The sequence below is a fragment of the Lacerta agilis genome, chromosome 2 (genome assembly GCF_009819535.1).
Source record: "Lacerta agilis isolate rLacAgi1 chromosome 2, rLacAgi1.pri, whole genome shotgun sequence".
In the NCBI taxonomy this organism is placed as follows: domain Eukaryota; kingdom Metazoa; phylum Chordata; class Lepidosauria; order Squamata; family Lacertidae; genus Lacerta; species Lacerta agilis.
In genome coordinates this window covers 66,031,189-66,043,613 of record NC_046313.1, presented here as the reverse complement: position 1 = coordinate 66,043,613, position 12,425 = coordinate 66,031,189, and the positions used below count along the sequence as shown (strand labels likewise).

The window sequence follows — 12,425 nt, the reverse complement described above, 5'->3', positions numbered from 1 at the left end:
TCCCATACAAAATCAGGATAGGAACAGTGCCCCACTGAAAACTTCCGACTGTGGCATTACCTGAATCTGCTCCAAGACATCTCGCTGCATTTCCACAGCCATGTGGTATACATCATGGTCAGAGCTGTTGTACATGACAGCATTTTGGAACATCAGCATGATATCACGTTGGAACTCTGCTGTAGTCCGGATTAGCCCATTCTCAATATTCTTCTTAATGGTTGATAAATCCATTGGCCTGTCAATAAAACACCAGACAAACGTTACCGAAGAAATTAAATTTATTAATACAATCTAATAATATATATTAAAAGAACTAAACTAGCTGTTCTCCCCACTTCTGCCAAGAATCTGATCATTGCACCTGATCAACTTTATTAATACTAGATTGAAGAGACTGTCCCAGGTAGATGCTGACAGCGTCTGAAATCTGCAGGCTGACAGATGTCCGGGGCAGATCTGTGACAGATGGCATCAACACTAATGCAAAAACTGATGACTCACCTCTGTACAATACTGTGGTAACCTGGAGCTATATCATCGGTCACAGGCTGCAAGAAGACATTGGCATACCTGTGCAACAAAAAATGTGTAAGAGAGTGACACAGGACTAGCTACTGAAAGTTTGAGTACACACAAGGTCAGTGGAAGTAACACAACTTCCATATGCAGATGTACAGAACTGTTTCTCAACATTCTCTCCACTCATTTGCTCAATATGCTATAGCCAAGAGAATTCTACACCTGAAAATCCACCTTCTTTGACTGGAGATACACAAAGAGAAAAACTACACACCAGTGTTATATATGCATATTTTTGTACCAGTTCCATCAAACTGGCAAAGCGCAGTTGGGACTTGAGAAATATGCACATAGAGCAGTAGCAGATATGCAGTCAGATGGATGAACTGTGAATTGCACTGCATAAAGATATGACACCCACTGAACATAGAAGATAGGCTACCAGAATTCTGCTGCAGATGCCCATTAGTTTTGGAAGAATGTGGTAAGATCACTCGGTACCTTTTCAGTTTTCTCCCATAGCCATCAGTACCTGGCATGTTTTGAGGGTTTATGTTTCAATTTGACACCTTAGTTTTTCAAAATTTCATGGCATTTGCCAGGTTTTGTGCTAAAGGCTCACATGGAAATGCAGAGTTGCAACATTTAATTGATTAAAAGTTTTAAAATATATTAATCTAAGCAATTAATCAACTAAAAAGATGCCCAATTAATCAGGCAGATTTTTAAAAAATTAAGTACAAGTACTTCTAAGGACTGCAGATGGCAAACACCCTATTAAAAAGAGGCATTCCCCTTTCTCTCACACATGAGGAAATGCCTCCTCTAGAATGAATGTTAGTACAACAGACACAAACAGTAGTCTCTCCTCTTCCTACATCAGTGGGTAGGGAACTGTCAGGCCATTTCTCTCAAACCATGGCCACCCACCCACCCATCAGCTGACATTACTGGTGATGTCAGCTGATGAGTGGGAGGACAGGCTCTAATCCTGCATTGGCTGCGCATTCCCAGCAGGGAACTAGTCCACACAGTCAAGGCAGCAGTTTAATCCCAACAGCTACTTCAAAGACTTTAGGATAGCTCCTGCACTCCCATTTGTGGCTCCAGAGGCTCAAACAGGAATGTGGGGGCTGTTTTAAAGCCTTCTGCACGTCTATCCCCACTATTTTTAAGTCCCCGATCTTGGGAGGCTTGAATGGGAACTGCAAAGAGACTTGGATAAGGCTTTCTGAGTCTCCTCCTGCTCCCATTTTAAGCCTTTGCAATCAGTAGCTTAAAAGGGGGAAGTGCAGGGAGACTTGCAAAGCCCAAGGGATTTTGACAGGTGGGTGGCCCTGCCAACCTGTCAAATTTGCCCCATAAGGCAGATCCTGACAAAGATCTGGCCCATGGAGCCAAAAAGGTTCCTCATTCCTGTTCTACATACTTGGACACTGGATGCAAGTTGATTTACCTGTGATTGGCTGCTGCTCTCCAAACTAACATAATAGCCTTTTTCCAGATCTTCTGGGCCTGAATAGCCTCCTGATCCTCACTGCAAACAGAGCTGAAGAGGAAAAGGCATCTATCAGAAAAGGACGCCCAGAGGCTCCTAAAGCAAAGCATACAGATTATGGCCTAGCAACTAACCACAATCTCCAACATCCATCCCCTCCTGCTTCAAATTTATCGAAGTTAACAAAAAAGAAAAAAGAAATGTTTGCTGGTCTCCTAGCAAGCAAAAGTCTAACCTTGAGGCTCCTCCATACAGCCAAGAAATGGTAAAAGAAGAAGACTATAATAATTGCATGGGTCTCAGCTAATTCACACTACATACCACTGTACAAAGGGACAAAGTTAGTCTCAACTTTCAGCAGGCTAGTTGCATGTTCTGGGCTATCTAGTGAGTAGCTGTAGGTTCACCAATACTCACAACTGTGAGGAGGCGGGGCTGCTGGGAATGGAATCAGCCAAAGTGTGAGACTGCAAAGGCGCATTATGGATACTGAAGCCATCATCACTCTCACTCACAGGGGGCTCATTGTCCATTTCAGAGAGGTATCCCTCACCCTGATCTTCCTCTTTGGGCTCTTCCAGACTGGCAGCCTCACTGGCACCATCCTCCTCATCCTCTTCACCCTTAGATACAAGATTAAGATTCCAGCAAATCAAGTAGCACAACTAAGGTGCAGCTGCCAATAACAGCATCTGCACCAGCTGCCAAAGAAGACAGCAGAGGAAAAGGAAAAGCTATATGAACAAACATCTACTCCTAGCATACTAGGGAAGCATGATTAGAGAGAATGCCTTTCAGCTAACTTCCACATACGAGTCTATCTGCTTGCTGAGATTTACAGAGGGGACCCTGTCCCACTTCCCTCACCCCAAGTAACAGGGCCTTCACAGAAGTGGCACCTCTATCAAAAGGCAGGTGTATTTTCCTCCCTCTCCTACTTCTGATGGGTGGTAAAGCCCACTCTTCTCCATCAATACTTTTTCAACAATTGAGGTTTTCAGCATCTGCTACTTTCCCCTTGATTTCTGTAATTTTAAGCCAGCATCTTAAAATCTATGGATGGTATTGTTGCCAGGTTTTGACATGTTTAAGACGAAGGATGATACCTCATCCTATTAGCACAAGTATTTCCGCTTTTACAACAGGACTTTCCCTACCCCAACCTCCCCAAATTTGCTCCGGAGAGTTGGGGGAAAACACATAACAGATTTGGCCAGCGGGGGGCGGGAAGGTCCAACTGCACAAGCAGAAATCCCTGTACTGATGAGACCATTACTTACAGTGCTACAAGTCAGAGACCCTGCCCACAGGCTTACAATTTAGAGGTAGACAAAACAAAAGGGAAACAGACTGGGTGGGAGGAAGAAAAAACAAACTCAAGTATAAGTTCTTCATTTCAAATTCTTCCAGTGGACAGCTGGGGTGGAAAACTTCATGAAAAGGTGCCAGAGTTGCTGGTCTCTCAGATGCTCAGATGATGTGGCCCTGCATCCCTCCTCCCCCACTGCTGGATGTTAATAGCTGCTGCTTAGTGAGCTGAAGGAAGCAGCCTAGCTTCTCAGCACAGCTGGTCGTGGCCCTGAATCCCTGCACCACTACTCCCCCCCCCCACCCAGTGCAGCCTGCTGCCAGATATTAATTTCATTGCATTTTGTTATAGAATACTTTGTTCATTCTTTTGAGGGTCTTTGGCCAGAAAAAAAACAGAATAGGAATAAATATTAACACATAATAGCATAGCTACAAGGAAGGCCTGGATCTCTGCCTGCAGAAAGATTACCTTAACTTTTCCTTTTTGTCTGTAATTTTTGAGAATCTGGTACAGTATATTGGAATCACACTCTAAATTAATTCTGGCATTCTCCACCTATGGCCTCAGATGCAAACAGCTGACAACTACTTTCACTTTGCATGTAAGTCAAGAAATCTGAGGGTAAATAATATACCTTCAGTTGGTTCTCAAAAAGAGCTTGGGCTTCCTCCTTCATTGATTCTGGGAGGGGAGAAAAGGGGGAATTTTTTTAACTCCAATAATTTCAGGCAGTCACAGATACCAGCCTCCCTCCCTAGCAGTAACACAACCAGTTTCCCCTTACCCAGCAAGCCAGTCAGGTTACCTGAAAGCTCATATTTGTGGTGAAGATCTGCTTGTGAGGAATCTTCGCTTGCACTTGGAGCATGTGGGGAGGAAGTATCATCATCAGGGGGAAGCTAGAAGGAAAGGAATGGCCTAACATGAGCAACAGGACCAGCTTCCTACACAACTCAGCATTAAGTCATATTTTATACCATCAGGGCTCTAAAAGCAGACAGCAATTGAACAACAAAACAGCTGCATCCACAGCAAAGCTCTGCATACCCGAGGATCTAACATATGGCCAAAACTGTGCATATGCTGTAGCCCCACAAGTAAAAAGAAATGGAGAATGAAGTGTTCAGCTGACTGTGAATCCAGATTTCAATGGTAAAGAAAGGGTGACTGCACAATATACTTGGTGGGTAATGTCTTCCAAGTGACAGGGATAGTTGAAGAACATTCCCAAGGGACTGGGGACAGGGATTCAGTACTCACTGCCACTCTCTTCTGGCTAGAAAAACAAGAATACCCATATCCCCTGCCCCAATTTCAGCAATTTACATAATCTACACATGCCAGATTTTTATTTGGGGTAAACCTAAGAATGCCCAAGCACAGATTGCACAGAGTGAATACAGTTAGTTAGTTTGTCAGTCAGTTTGGCCAACAAGCAAATTTGCTCGTTATTGTGCACTAAGCATAGGTCTGAAAAACCGCTTCAAGTTAGGGGCCTCCATGTTATATCCAAGAAGCCTCATCATTGATTTACCTCTGTCTTCACTGTGCCATGATCCATTTCAACCTTTGATGATTCCATCTCCATTTCAGAGCACTCCAGACCAGCAACCCGTGTCTCTTCATCTTCAGGGGCTTCACTTGTTCTGGTTGCTAGTGCAGAAGCTTCCTCGGGGCTCAGGTGAATCTGTCCCTGCTCAGAAGGCTCCGTCTTTATTTCTGTTCCCAGATCCCCAATGCTCATCAGATCTCTGATCCCCTTAGCCTCTGATTCCTCACAGTCTGGTCTCTCCTGCTTTACAGTCACAGCCATTGGGGGGATCTGACTCTGCTTCTCGTGCTCCTGTTGGATTGGGTGCTCTCGTTGGAGTGGGTGCTCCCAGGGATCGCTCAGTGACTGAGGATCCTCAATCTCTTCGCAGAAAGCCTCTACTGCTGCTACATCCAGGACTTCAGAATGGTCGTCCACCTTTACCAACAGTAATACAGGCAACAATCAGAGGCCATGAGAACAATGGAGATGTAAAGAAAGTCCTTGCACTATCCCGTCTATTCAACAGGCTAGGGTACCAAACACAAGGCGAGAGTAGAAGTCTAGTTCACATGTCGCATTAAAACAGTAATTTAAACAATATGAATGAGCAGCATACTACTACATGCTGCTGAAATTGTGGGTGCCTCATGACTCTCCAGTTGTGTTGAGCCAGGGTGTATCTTGTAGTGTCACCTGAACCCAGCAAGGTTTAAACCTTGTTTAAAACAAATGAAGTTTATTTTAACTATGGTTTCATATGATATGAGAGATATGACCAGCCTATACAGGCCTCTAGATAATTTTACCTTGTCCTCAATGATAGCTATGATGTCCCCAACAGTCTCAAAGTCCAGTTCTTCTCCCGTGTAGGAAACTGCAATGTCCATCTTCTCAGCCAGATCTAGGTCTTCCTTCCCATCAATGCTGTGGTCTTTGGAAGTCCCTACAGCACCAGACGCCCCAGAGCCTAGGCAATCTTTCTTGATGGAATCAATGATCATGGAAATCTCACTGCTGTCCATTGACACTGTCACAGTATGAGGATCAGGCACTGCCTCCATGGAAACACAGGTGTTGGGCTGACTCACTGGACAAGAGTGACAAGTCAAGTGAAAGCCTGGCAGCTGCAGCAACCAGCAGCATGGGTCAGATCAAGAAAATCAAAACACATTCTACAGCCCCAAATAAAGGCACATGCAGGCTGATGGCTCCTATTTTCCCCATCCTCCCAAATGCTAAGAGTTAGAGCAGGAGCCATCTCTTAGCATCGGAGTCTAGCTCTATCCCGCTCGCTAACTTCACCCCAGATCATCTTTCCTTTATCGGTTCCTGCACCCTGCCTGAAACACAAGGGGGACTCTTCTCAACAACCTTGGGCCTCTGGCACAATGAATCCCAAAATCAACCACCCGGCAACAGATTTTAGAGATGCCCACAGCCCGCATCCACATAGACCTTCTACCGAACCTAAGAGGGAAAGTCTTCTGCAAGGTACGGACGGGCATACGAGTGCAAGGACGCACCTGTCGCTACACTTTCGGGAGTTGCAGCGGGTGGCACAGCAGCTGGTGCTTGCAGCGTGGGCACCATGACTAGAGTTGCCTGAGACACGGACTCTACAGGGGGAGGCAGGAGTTTGCCTGGAGGTTCACTGGCAACAGCAGAAAAGGAAGCAAGCGATGTGGTGAATTGCGCTGGACCAGCTTCTAAAAGGCGGGAAAGTGTAGGAGCACCTAACAAAAGTGTGAAGAAGGGGGGAAAGCACATTAGCCAAGAAGCTACGGAATACTACAAAGCAAGCAATCCTTGGGCTCTTGACCACCGGGGTTGCACACGCCGACACAAGTCACAAAACGGAACACAGAGAGCTGTCCTGGGAGTGACTTAGAAGGGCTCAGGAGCATATACAAGCAAGGATCACTGTGTGCTTTTAAAAAACGAAGGGCAGCATTTTATACCACTAGAATAAATCCAAATCTGGGGCAGAACAACCACATTGTTGTACACTGAACAAATCACAGGAAGTTTTCATAGCTTTCCCTCTATTTGCAAAACCTAAATTCAATTTTCAGTATTTAAAGGTGTGCAGAATTCACAATATTTTGGTATAGATGAAATCGCATAGGGGAAGGAAGAGAGTGGGCAAAGTTTGGGCTGAGCAACGATGCCCAAGGGATAGCAGGATTCTGGAGCCATGGGAGCTAGTAAAGTATAAAAGGCATTTCATGGAAGCTCAACACAAGTCTTCTGCTGAATCCAGAGTGTTTAGCAGACTTGGAGCCCACATTTTTTCCTCATAAGGTTTATCATTGTGAGAATGATCTTAAAAAAAAAAGAAAGAAGGACCAAGCTAGGAATTCAGTATCAATCAAGATCTTATGTCGTGTAGCAGGGCTGGAGCAGACAAAGTCTGATGCAGAACTCTGAAGCCAAGTCTGTATATGCACCATGTTAACAGTGCTCTGGGAGTATTTGGACCAAGAGAAGGTGAATTCTGCAACCAGTTTAGAATACCAAGATTTTTCTTCCCATCACTTCCCCAACACCTGCATTTTCCTCAGGAATTGCATACTTTTAACATTGTTTTAAAATGGGCTAGAAAACTACTTTTTAAAAAAGTTGAGATTCTCAGGGTACTTCATGCTGCACTTGACACCAATCTTTATGTTTGTATTATCCTTTTGCATCTACAAGGGGTGAGAAATTGGATTACACTGGAGAGCTGGATCCAAAAGTGGCTGAGCCTCCTTGGGTTCATTAGCTGACGTCATATGACATTACGTGATTGAAACTTCAAACCCCGGCTCCAACAGAAGATTCAGGAGTATATTCACACTTTTTCTTCTTCTTCTATTATTATTATTATTATTATTATTATTATTATTATTATACTTTTCCTGCTTGAACTTTCCTGCACTTGATGCCATAGGACGTCAAAACAAGGGGGGGGGGGATTATTATTTATTAAATCTGTATACCACACTATAACTGAAGATCTCAACCTAGTGGGCTAACTGCTGAGGTCTAGTGGACCTAATTAGGTTCCCCACCACCAGCCTACTACTAGGTGCTTAACAATGAGGGCAGGGGGGAGGGAGGGAAGGGGGAGCAGGGGAAAAGGACACTATGGCTCAGCTAAAAGTCTCAAGGTAGCAGTTAAATACATACAAAACAGCAGTAAAACAATTATCAGCAGGAAGGGAATTTGAAAGAGGAGGACTAGCAATAGAGGAGTATGAGATGGAAAGCGGTATGGCTTTAGAAGGAATTATGTACCACAATAATGGAGGAAGTGGAAAGGAACATTAAGCTAAACATGAGATTAAGGGGAAATAAGTGAACCAAGAGATTTAAGGAGGAGAATCAAGGCAATAACATTCATAACACGAAGTAACATGATCAAACATCACACAAAGCCCCAACACATACAAGCAAAGCTTTGACTAAAGGCTTTGCCATGCAAATTACATATTTGGCCTTCCAAGGTTTCAGCTTTCATAGAATATGTTCTTAATTTATTCACATTATTTGAAACAGGACCCTCACATCCCCTGCTGCTCTCAACACAAATGGCAGACCAGAAATTACACACTGTAGCGGTGGATTTCTTCTGAATCCCCTTCCAACTGTAAGATACTAATGCAGAAGAGAGAAAAACACAGCAATAGCAGAATAGGCCTACCTGAAGCAGCAGGAGATGCAGGAACAGTAGTTGAAGCTGACTGCATTTCTCCACCATGCAGCCCTGGAAGAACCCCTCCCACGTCCAGGAGGAGACCAGAGCTGCTTGTGTGACCAGAAACTACTGTCATGTCGCTCTCACCCACCTGCCAAAGGATATTCACATACTAAAAACCAATACACAGACTGTCCCATTGCTATCCACACACAACAAGGTCTTGCCTGTACCAATAAAACTAACTCAGGTTATTGCAGCTGGCTCCGCTGAGATGCCCCAGCTGCTCGCATGTAGCATTTAAGCAAGGAGCCAGCAACATGGATAAAGTCAATCAAGTACAGAGGCAGGGAAAATCCAAAACAAAAAACTCCCTCATTCTCATCCAAAGAAACAACACTCTGCTTCTCATCAGTGGCTAGAAATTCAGGTTAGCTTGGCTTAATTTGTTAGAAGTGCCAGACAGGACAAATCAGTTCAAAAAGGAGGAAATTGTAGAGATTTCCTTGGAAACACAAGACAGATTTTTTCCAAGCCCACCTCCCCAATATAATCAATGCTAAAAACACAAAATGAAACACTATGTATTAAAAAGTCACAGGAGAGAAGGAAAAAAAATAACCAAGGTGTATACAATGAAGCAAACACAGACTACATTGCATAGATGGTCACACACAGATCCTCCCATTCCACATAGTGGTCCATTCTGCCTGCCCGTGCACACTCAACAATGGTGAGAGAAGACAGACTTTATGGGAAGATGGGAAAGCTGTGGCCCTCTGGAGATTATTGGACTAGAATGCCAACAGCCCAAACCCAACTGGCCATGTGCCTGGGGCTGATGTGGGTTGGAGTCCAACATGTGGAGGGCTACAGCTTCTTCACACATCCCTGCTCTTTGGGGATCCTGCCACATGCAGGCAGTGAACAAGCTCTAAATATATTAAGAGAGCAAAACAAAATACATTATGGCTGCCATCTCATACACACTTACCTGGGTGCATGGGATTGCAATGCAAAACATCCAAATTATTGTCTAATTGTGTGAGGTTTCCCAAAATTCTTGCACTAAATCATGTCATAATTTGTCATAAGATGTTGTAAACCATCTAAAAGTCTTTGTTGTTCTGGTAAATGGTATATAATTTCTGTTAAATAAAAGTAAGTTTGTGTGTGTGTGTGTGTGTGTGTGTGTGTACAGGGGGAGACCCGGCCAGATGGGCGGGGTATAAATAATAAATTATTATTATTATTATTACAGACACACACACACACAGAGTTTTAATTTCACTGTATGCAGCTTGGTTGCCTCCACTTTCGTAGGCTCAATGTTTACTTAAAATATTTTTATCTCACCTCTCCCATACTTTGAGGTGATTTACAACATATTTAGGACTAAATTATTAAACAAACCCCACTAAAAATAAGTCCAGTTAGTGATCAGGGAGCAGTTAATGTTGAAGCACTGGAGACTAACCATTGTGGTTCTGATCAAATCCCTTGGATGAGAAATCACTGAGAGTCCCGTGTTACAACAAGATATTAAGTATAATAATAATAAAAAAAATTTAAACAACCAACCAATCACCATTAAGAACAATTAATTTTTTTAAAAAAGCAATAAAAATCCCAAACAATCTGCAACTGCATTTCCTTAATACAGCTGTGTATGGTCTTCAACCCTGTATACTCATGAACTAAAAATTCCCAGTTCAAATGTCATCTTAGTGTTATGAACTCACTTGGTAGCATTAGGACAGTCACTCTCCCCCACAGCTGTAACATGCAGATGATAATAATACTGGCCTGCCATAAACGGTTATCATATGAATGACTAAGACGCTGCATGCATAGTGCTTTGTGGAGCTTGGAAAATTTGCTATTTAGGAGCCAAAATTAACATGTGGCATTTAAGGCCTATCTAAACTTCCCCCTTTGAAAAATGCTTGGGCCTTTTGCCCTTTCCAGTGAAAGTCAGTCACAGAGATTCACCAGGACTATTGCATATGTAAGCAGAGAACTCCATACCAGCCTGGGGCTTGTGGGCAGGAGGCTGCCCTTCTTCAGCAGCTCTGAAAGCAGAGGAGAAGGAGGCGGAGTTGCTTTCTGTCCTAGCATCTTTTTCTGGGTTGAATCATCTGTGACTGGGGTCATGGGGGCATCCAGGGAGGTGGAGCCCATAGGGGTGTCAGGGATCCCAATGAAGGAGGCAACTGGGGTGCTGGGCAATGTCCCTGGAGTTACCTGAGAAAGAGAAAAACCACACTGTTCAATGCCACATGCTCATCATCCTGACAAGTACCAATCACCCCTCCCACCGGGGCCAATGACCAAGCATACCCCAAGCACCTCCTCCATCACTCTTGCTCCCCTCAGCCCTTTGTGTACCTCCACCTTTTGAGACCTACACTAGCAGTTACCACCAAAGTGCGTTTCAACCTTTTGTCACGCAGCACAAAGCAGGCTTTGTTCTCTGGAAAAGGTTGTATGCTATCTATCAACATTATAAAAGTTAAAAAGAGGGCAAGAAGTCTGGGAAAACTGCAGAGAGACCTCTCCGGTCTCAATGGTTTCTCATTCTTGCCATATCCTTACCCCTGGACTAGCCTCTTCCAACGTGGGTTGAGATAAGTCACCCAGACTGTAGTCTGCTCCTGGCGAGGTTGAGCCTGCAGGAGAACGGACCATAATTCCTGGAGGTCTTCGTGATGTGTTCTTAACTGCCTGACGAGCTGGAAAATGCCGAAAATTCAGTCAGGAAGTTCAAAGAATCACCTTGATAAATAAGCAATCTCAGCACAAGATGAAATGATCCCCAAAACACCGTCACAAACATTCTTGGTGCTAACGAACTGCTGCCATTTCTCCCAGCATAAAGAATCAAAATACATAACTGGTAGCAAATTCTTCCTCAGTGGCTTATCCATCACTAATCCAGGCAGCTTTCTTACTTCATCTCTTTTTCTCTTAGAAGAATCTGTCTGGCATTTTGCCTTCCCTCAGGATTCTTGCACCAAAACCTGGCATCTAATACTGAGGACAGTCTTTTAAGAAGGGAGAGGCCTCTGAAAATCATACACAGTCTTCCACTTCACAAAGGAAAGACTGAGGAAATCAGGCTGACCCAATCCATCTGCCTGTAGACCTCTTTCTTCCTCTCAGGTCAGTTGCACCACTAAACATGTTCACCTCCAGGAGTTTGATTCTATGGGATCAAAAACTGGCTTCCAACTAACCTTGATAAGCAGCATCTGTAGCCTTTCTCTTCACTTCTGCCTCCTCCTCTTCCATTCTTTTCTTCCTGAAAAAAATAACAAAGTTCAATGTTACACTAGGCTATTGGGTGCAAAACGGAGGTGCTTCCCATGGATGTTTTAGACAGATATCCCACAGTCCCTAATATAATGAGTAACTGCTCACAAATAAGCCCTGAGGCAGGCTTTTCAGCCAAGACCTTAAAAATGTCAGGCCAGGTATCAGAACCATTTCCAAAGAACGCCCTCAAAGCTCTACTTCAAAAGCCACAAGGCCTTGCAAGCCATGGGATGAGGGAAGAGGCAAAAGTGAGCAAATGCTACAAAGCTTGAGCAATTGTACCACATGGGGTAATGATGCCATAAAGCCAAGAAGGGTCAATCATTTCGTTGCAATGCTAAGAACTAAATCTGAGGGCTCAGATATGAAGTCCCAGAAAGAAAGAAAAGCTGTAGCAGGGAAATAATAAGATAACCCACACCACAATGTCATTGCACAGTTCCTCCAGCCTATGGTCCATGTGCCCTGCCTGGATCAGTTCTGCATCCCTCTTCAGCTGCCTGTGGAGACAACACAGATAGGTTTGATCCACGCCATCATTAACCACATGCCCTGAAGCAACCAGGGT

The 12,425-nt window shown here is 44.0% G+C and overlaps 1 protein-coding gene across 11 annotated transcripts in view; it reads right to left on the bottom strand.

Moving 5' to 3' along the window:
• The window catches only part of BRD8 (bromodomain containing 8), a 28,265-nt gene that overhangs the window by 12,516 nt on the left and 3,324 nt on the right, over positions 1 to 12,425 (bottom strand). For 4 of the 11 annotated variants that reach the window (XM_033140498.1, XM_033140499.1, XM_033140507.1 and 1 more), the window contains exons 6-19: positions 12,277 to 12,357; positions 11,779 to 11,843; positions 11,138 to 11,274; positions 10,571 to 10,786; positions 8,549 to 8,693; positions 6,390 to 6,599; positions 5,673 to 5,983; positions 4,867 to 5,301; positions 4,138 to 4,231; positions 3,967 to 4,013; positions 2,438 to 2,643; positions 1,979 to 2,071; positions 505 to 573; positions 61 to 238 (exon numbers count right to left, since the gene is read on the bottom strand). In XM_033140498.1, the coding sequence (XP_032996389.1) occupies positions 61 to 238; positions 505 to 573; positions 1,979 to 2,071; positions 2,438 to 2,643; positions 3,967 to 4,013; positions 4,138 to 4,231; positions 4,867 to 5,301; positions 5,673 to 5,983; positions 6,390 to 6,599; positions 8,549 to 8,693; positions 10,571 to 10,786; positions 11,138 to 11,274; positions 11,779 to 11,843; positions 12,277 to 12,357 (2,287 nt within the window). The remainder of the gene's footprint in view (positions 1 to 60; positions 239 to 504; positions 574 to 1,978; positions 2,072 to 2,437; positions 2,644 to 3,966; positions 4,014 to 4,137; positions 4,232 to 4,866; positions 5,302 to 5,672; positions 5,984 to 6,389; positions 6,600 to 8,548; positions 8,694 to 10,570; positions 10,787 to 11,137; positions 11,275 to 11,778; positions 11,844 to 12,276; positions 12,358 to 12,425) is intronic. The other 7 variants (XM_033140500.1, XM_033140497.1, XM_033140504.1 and 4 more) reach the window with 5 other exon arrangements.